General features: G+C 37.6%; 1 protein-coding gene across 1 annotated transcript in view; it reads left to right on the forward strand.

Annotated features, from left to right (window-relative positions):
- The window catches only part of dalrd3 (DALR anticodon binding domain containing 3), an 8,073-nt gene extending 6,542 nt beyond the window's left edge, over positions 1-1,531 (forward strand). Inside the window, exon 13 of the mRNA XM_035657143.1 lies at positions 57-1,531. Coding sequence (XP_035513036.1) covers positions 57-202 — 146 coding nt within the window. The 3' untranslated portion in view covers positions 203-1,531. The remainder of the gene's footprint in view (positions 1-56) is intronic.
- The last annotated feature ends 6,080 nt before the right edge of the window (positions 1,532-7,611 follow it).

Genomic DNA, 7,611 nt, shown 5'->3' on the forward strand with positions numbered 1-7,611 from the left:
ACACACACACACACACACACATACATATAATAAACACAGGAGATTTTAATCTGTAGTTTTGTCTTTCTGTTTTTCCTTCCAGGAGCCGTTGCCTCATCTCTTCAACCAGATGTTCTGTCGTCTGTATCTGTTAAGAGCATTGAGAGAGCTCTACCACAGTGCTCTGGACATCCTTAACCTTCCCCCCATCAGGCAACTATAGCCACGACATAGTTCACTCTTCCTGTGATCACTGTTATCCCCTCCTCTCCACCCATCTCACACGAACACACACTCACCTATGTTTAGTAGCTTCATCATGTGCACACTTTGTTTAGCAGTGAACAAATCGTGACCTTTCCCTCTTTTTGGCAGTGGTACAGTACAGTCTGAGGCTGTTGGTCAATTATGAGATATAGTTTTACCTGCCCACTGCTGTCAATCAGATGACTATAGCTGGACATACTGTAACTGTAAGAATATTTAAAGGACATCATCAGTATGGTTAGACATTTTGGGAAATTATCTGTTTCTCCCTTTCTGAGTCAGAGGAGAAGATTGAAACCAAATATGAAGCTACTGCAAGCAACCAGTTAGCTTAGCTTAGCATAAAGTAAAGTAGGAGGAAACCACAAACCTGGCTCTGTCCAAAAGGTAACTAAATTTACCTATTGGTTAATTAACGAGTTACAAAGTCAGTGGTCCTAGTCGCCCCTTTAAACACCCCTTTAAAATATTGCATTGTCGTTTGGTTTTTGTACGTATTCAATAAACAAAAGTCAATGTGCCGGTGAACTTCAGAGGTGCTGGTAGGCAGACTGAACTTTGGACAGAATGAGGTTCACTGTTTCCCCCTGCTTCCAGTCTTTAAGCTGCACTAAGCTAACTGGCTGCTCATATTTACTGTACATACATGACAGTGGTATCAATCTTACTCTCTAACTACCGCAAATAAGCATATTTCGCAAAATGTCAAACTATTGCTTTAAGTTTGGATTAGTTGCTAAATGCAATGTCCCTCCCATAATCATACTAGGCTTCAGAATTTTAACAGCCACATAAGGTCCAGTCTACAGTGTCCTTGTTACGGAGGATGGGATGCTTTGTCTGTTGAAGCCCTACATTGTAATTTTAAATTCTACTCTAATCATGTGACCATGCAGTACATTTATACACACACCTGAGACTTTTACTCTCATTTTGGTGCCAAAATCCCACCAGTAGACGCCCCATCTAAACTGTAATAAGACTTGTTACATGTTCTAATTTATTATTATCACAGTTGCCCCTTACTTAATGTCACCCGTCTTTGAAACACATAAAAGTGTCTTAGTCACTGCCTGAAGATTTTTTAACTTTAAGGTCACATTTTATGTGTTACCAACCTTGTATTTATCAATGCCACACAAATATTTATTGCTAGTTCAAAAAGAGATCTGTACAGAAAATATATTCTGCATATGAGTCTTAAATGCTGTGTTACTATTATTATTCAGAGCCCTCTGATTCATCACAGTCGTCCTGCTTGAAAAAATCCTAATGTTCAATCAATCAACAGATGTAACAGGTGTTAAGAAGTTATTAACAAAAACTGTTCATTAGCAGCATTTAGGGCATCGTGCCATAACGTTAGGAAATGCATGAAATGGCATGAAAATAATTTATATATATATATAAAGAGTTTTATGCCAAAAATTTTGTTTATAAATTTTGGTATGGGAAACATAATGACTTAAAATTGATCCTTCAGTATGTGAAATGTGTTGCCATATTAGTTCAGTACTGTCTCTTTAAAATGTGCCATAGCTTGTTTAAACTTTCTCCTTCACATTGTTTTGTAAGTTGGTGGGTTTTTTTTAATTTTTATGTGAATATCTCATGTTGGAACAAAACAGTTAATGTATCAAATATCTTACAGACTCACTTCTCACTGCATGAAATGTTTGACTGATTGTTTTTTATTAAATTTTATTTCCTGTAGAAAAGGGAATGGGATGTTTACAATAGGCTGATTTATTTACAGTGACTGTCTTGTTAACCACCGCTGTAATTACCACAGTATTAAAACCGAACAGATGCAGAATGAGGGACTTCCATTTTCTCCTTCCTTATACTGTCTCACTGTATCTGTACACAGCTGTGTATAATACATAATATAATACATACAGTATGTTCACTTTAGGCATTGCTGTTTCTCTTGCTGCAGTGTTTCCAACCCTTAGGCCTCAACATCTCGTACCTTCTTCTTTTAGCTCTCATTCTTTTCTCCCTAACTCCCATATCTCCAAGAGCCCTTATATCCCTTTATTCAGTACTGTATTATATAATCGCATACAGAGCTGCCCTCATTTTAGTGCATCTGGTGTGAGAAGTTCAAGTACTTCCCCACCTATTTTCTTCATGGAGATTTCTACAGCTACCTGTTGACTCAAACAGAGTCAAGGCAAGGGAACAGGAGCAAAAGCATGTTTAAAGGAATAATTAATAACTCATTCAATACAACATTGTGATGGATGACATACATTTTCTTTTTCTTGCTTTCAATAGTTAAAAAAATTACATTCCTATCCTGAAAAATCTATACATATATGCACATATATAAGTGTATTCACTCCATCTGAATGTCAAACTCTCTTACACACATCTGTCCGCCTACAGTTTCTGTTTCTTTCCTGTCTGCAGAATTAAAATAACCCTGACTGACTCTCACACTGTATGTTTGTCTCTGGCCTGAAGAAAGATGTATATACTGATACCATTATTCTATAGATAACTCCCCTCGTACTCCACTACCGCACACTGCCCTTAGGCCACACAGATCCAACAATAACCCACACTCTGCATGGATATACAGTATATGTTGTTAACAGTGATCCATCACTGTAGATACAACCCTGTTAATGTGATGCACCATTTGTCTTTACCCTTTGTCTCTGTTTACATCCCTTCCTCTGGCTTGGATTCCTAACTCGCTGTTTTCTTCCCTCCATTCTGCTGATCATCACTTTACTCTTTCGGACCTCATTTATAAAAAGGAAGACACTGATTAATGGATGATTACGTGCCAAAGATCTGCTTCTTGAAATTCTGAGTTGAATTCAAAATTAATTTTAAAAATGTTTAAGCTTAAAATGTTTGATTTCTATGAATTATCAGGATAAAGTGAGAGACAAGAGGCCCTCCACTGACTTTGTAAATACACATGTATGCTGGACGGTGTAGTTTGTCCCAGTTGGAACTCCTTGCTGCTTTTGTTCTCCCTCTCCTCCTGTATTTACTGTCAATACACAGACTTTATATTATACATAGATGGAAATGTGTTATTGTGGGTTTATGAAACATGATATATACTGTATTTATGGTCTGGACAGACCATTTATGATGCCACCTTTACCCAGACTGTTCTTTTTCCTCTCATTTATTTTTCCTAGTCCTACCCATCACTTCTTCCTTCCTTCCCTTCACATGACTTATATTCTAAATGGATGTGTCCCCAAACTGTAACTCTTTTCTGGGTTAAAATCACTGAGAAAGATCACGACTCTAAAACTCAGACAACATGATTAGTTGTAGTCGGAGCTCTGTAAAGCAAGATGACCAATATCAGTCGTTTATATCCTTACATCAATATATCCTCTATCACGCATACACACACAGAACTGTGCCTCTCACCTGCAACCCTTTCCCTTCTTAACATGGAATCAAACCTGTACTCACCAAGCTGTGCTAAATGTACACATGTGGGATCAATAAACTATTACTGACGGCACCACCCTGATGATTTTGTTGATCTGTAACATTTTGGCTTATTTACATTCTGTTGGACTGAAACAGGAATCAGAGGAACAAGTTGTTAGTCATAATAGTTGTGTGATAAGGTAATGACTGGAATAATTGGTTCTGTTTTAATTAACTGAGCAGCACAGACAAATCTGTTGATTGCCTTCATAATAATGCTATTAGTGGAGGATTTCACCATGGTTAAGGTCACTAGCAGCAATTAGCATGTAGGCTAGATAGGAGCTCATGCAGGCAATTAGTGGAACCTCTAGATTTCATGGACAGAAGATGGTAACTGAGTATTATTGGTTCGTGTCTGCAGCAATCCTGCTGCACAGCTCATTCCCAATTAGCTCAACTAAACAATGACAGAATTAAAGTTTTAATTATCCATTAATATTCATTACAAGCAACTTAAAGTAATAGTGAGGATGACTATTTTGTAATGGTATCTTTCCTGAAAGGGTAATGAATGAGCAAGAGAGATAAAAGTGTCTGTCAAACGCTGTGTGTGTGTGTGTGTGTGTGTTGGCTTTTATTTTTTTTAATTTGGGTCCAAATCACAACATAATTTTTCATAAACTTCGGCCTCCACATTAATTATTAGAACAGCTTGGTTTGTTTATGTACTGTAAAACTATGACATCTCACATATACATATACAATTAAATATTCAGTTAAAGTGGCTGTCCCTACAATTTCTGCATCTGTGTAGCCTTTACATTTATATTTCAGTACTTATTATCAGTGTGTCTGCAGTTAGAACTGTGTCTCTTTAAAAAGCAGGGAAAAAAGTATTCACTTGATTTATGGTGTTTTCACAGACAAGATACCTTCCACCTGTTCTGGCTGTCAGCTTCTTCTTCCAGCAATTCCTCCAAGAATTTGAGGAGAGTGAGAGATGGTCCAAGCCCACGCAGTCATGATATATCTTCCTGCCAACACAGCACACATAGAGCAACTGACTGTTTCAGCATGATCCAAAGCCACAGTGTTTATCAACCGGAGGTGCTCCAGTTAGATGGTGCAAGATCTCATCTATGCATTAAGACAGAATAACAAGTCAACTTTTAGATTTGAAACGATGGTATAAACTCCTGACATTTACAGTCCTAAATGATAAGTGACAACCAATAAATGTGATGAGCCCACAGAGCAGATTAATGATGTGTTTCCTCCTTCCCACAACCTGTCCTGACCTGCAGTAATGAGCTGCAGTCAGCTGTGTCAGTCTCTGTTAAAGGCTATCTAGTTTACAAATTCAGACACATACACACACACACACACATTTTAAAGGAGAAAATAAATACAAGTTACATACAAAGTTTTTAAAAGTGGACTTAGAAGTAGCTAAAAATTTATTTTTTAATATAACACTAAGTATTACGTTAAATTCAACAATACTATCATTCGTAAGAAGGCCATCAGTCAGACACTAGTAATAGTCATGTACAGAGCTGTAAACTGGAGACTTGAACTCGAGTCAGACTTAAGTCAAGACTCAGACTCTACAGCCATGCTACAGGCTATGGTGGACTAGTTAAATACTGAGAGAATGCTAACAGGCTGATGTTTAACAGGTAAAATGTTTCCAATGCTCACCATCTTTGTTTAGTGTGCTAGTATGAATACATTTCTAGGTACCACTATAAGCACTAAATATAGTAATCCATCTGATAGTAGAGACATTTCAGTCTGGACCAAAGTGGTGGACTGATCAACAGACTGACATTATCATCACTAAAGCTATTTAGCTTGCAAAAAAAAATCAGTATTAACACAGCTTTAGAGGGAAAATGTGCATGTTTCATTTTTTTTTCATAAAATGGCTTGCAGCTTTAACTGAGATTTACCAACAAAGACTTGTGACTCAACTTAAACTTGCTTACTCATTTCATATTCATATCAACAGTTCTGGTCGTGAAAAAGCGTTCAAGACGGATTGAAATCTGATCAACCCACCTGAAAACAGTATTACCTGATGCTAGATCCTGATACGTCTTAATAATATCCCATGACTGAATAAATAAAACTGTCACAAGCAAATGACACTACTGGGCCCGTTGTTTGTTGTTTTCTCATCCCAATGTTTATATCTTGCATGTATTACACCTACAGTACATAGAGTAAGCACCAACTTATAGTCACATGTGGACAGACACACTAACATCCTGTCTCATCTTTCACCTTCTTTAAAAATATTTCACCCACTTCTTCCTTCCTCTATGCTGTTATACCCCAACAAACACACACACACACACACACATGCTGTTCCCTGGCTGATGCAATTGGAGACAGGTGGGTTTAAGTCTCAAAGGGAGTATGTTCGGGGGTGCTGTCTGTGTCTGTGTGTGTGTGTGTGTATGTGTGTGCACAAATGCATGAGTAAGGTGATGAAGAGGTCACTGTTAGATTTCCTCATTTGGGGAATCATCTGCTCCTGCTGTCTGCTGTGTGCTTAGTAAAAACAGCAACACAGCTGTTTCTGGAGCTTTTGTTTCTGCATATTGACATGAGTTATATTGACACAGGCTTTCTTTTAGTTTGGATATTTAATTATCAAGCATGGCTGCACTGCAAATGCTCTCAGTGCTGTTTGCTTGTCTCATAATTTCTTATAAAATTGAATTGTGCACACAAGCCCAGCACAAATATTTTCTCAAATGTATCATAGTGAGTATTCTGTACAGTACATGCATGCCTTTTGTCGGCATTGTGCACTCTGTTCGTCTTCGAGTTTGTTGTCTGCTTATTGTCATGTCTGTATCACATCTGGGTGTCTGATATACCCCAAATGCAATCGGACCGCAGTGCACCAGGTTCACCACACAGTGGCGATGTTCGGACAGGTTTTTAACCAGCTGACACCCAAGCCTTGAACCCAGCCAGACACACTGCAAAAATACCAATCCTAAAAGGTAATGTACAGTAATCCTTTAATCATTTCAAGTTCTTCTCTAAGAATTAGACTTGTTTCAAATCAACAGTTCTGGTTGTGAGAGACTATTTCAATAGAACAGTAATAGTTTAATCAGCTGTATAATGTAATCCTTTTGTTTCTGTCAGTGTGGTCAGATGATATTTTAAATGCAGTTTAAATACATGTTTTAAAGGCTTAAGAAGACAATTTCTGAAACAGTTTAAATGATCACTATTTTATAATTATGGAAAAACTGTGCTGAGGGAGTGTGATGGACTGAATTTAAGGTTACATCAAGTAACTGAATATGAGCATCAGTGGTTTGGATCCTGAGCTCAGTTTGTTGTGCTCAGTATTCTAAGCAAGAGGCGAGGTTGGCTGCCAGATGCCAACATCTGGGTCTTCATTCCAATAAACCGTTTGGTTTTAGGGTTGTTTATGTCATCAGTACTAATTAACTACAACACATCTGTCTTGAAAGAATACAGATTACTCTTATTTCAAGTGTTGGGAGTTTGTAGTTTCCTCCATGTTAACGTAGCACGACTAACGAACATGTTCACATTCAGGTGTTTTATGGTCAGAAAGCTGAAAAAAAAGATAAATTATTGATTTGCGATTAATAATAGAGCTTTTTACAGCCAGGAATGTAACAAGCTAGCTAAGGCAAATTTTTGTTGGCTGTTCACTGAATGTTGAATGCTGTGGACTTATTATAAATCATAAGTCTTGGTAGAAAAATAAAAAAAGGGAAGCTATTCAATGCAAAAAGTGCAAAATTTAATTAGGCAATTCTTTGTGCACACAATCCAAGCACAAAGGGGCACAGAGAACACAAACACCTACACCTACGTCTACACTATTTCTGTGTGCACAGAAACTCCATTTTCATCGCTGATCAGTCTGCCATCTAAGTTTAGTGAACACTGCTG

This window comes from Morone saxatilis, unplaced genomic scaffold (assembly GCF_004916995.1).
Source record: "Morone saxatilis isolate NCDOM2014 unplaced genomic scaffold, NCSU_SB_2.0 Contig15, whole genome shotgun sequence".
NCBI lineage: Eukaryota > Metazoa > Chordata > Actinopteri > Moronidae > Morone > Morone saxatilis.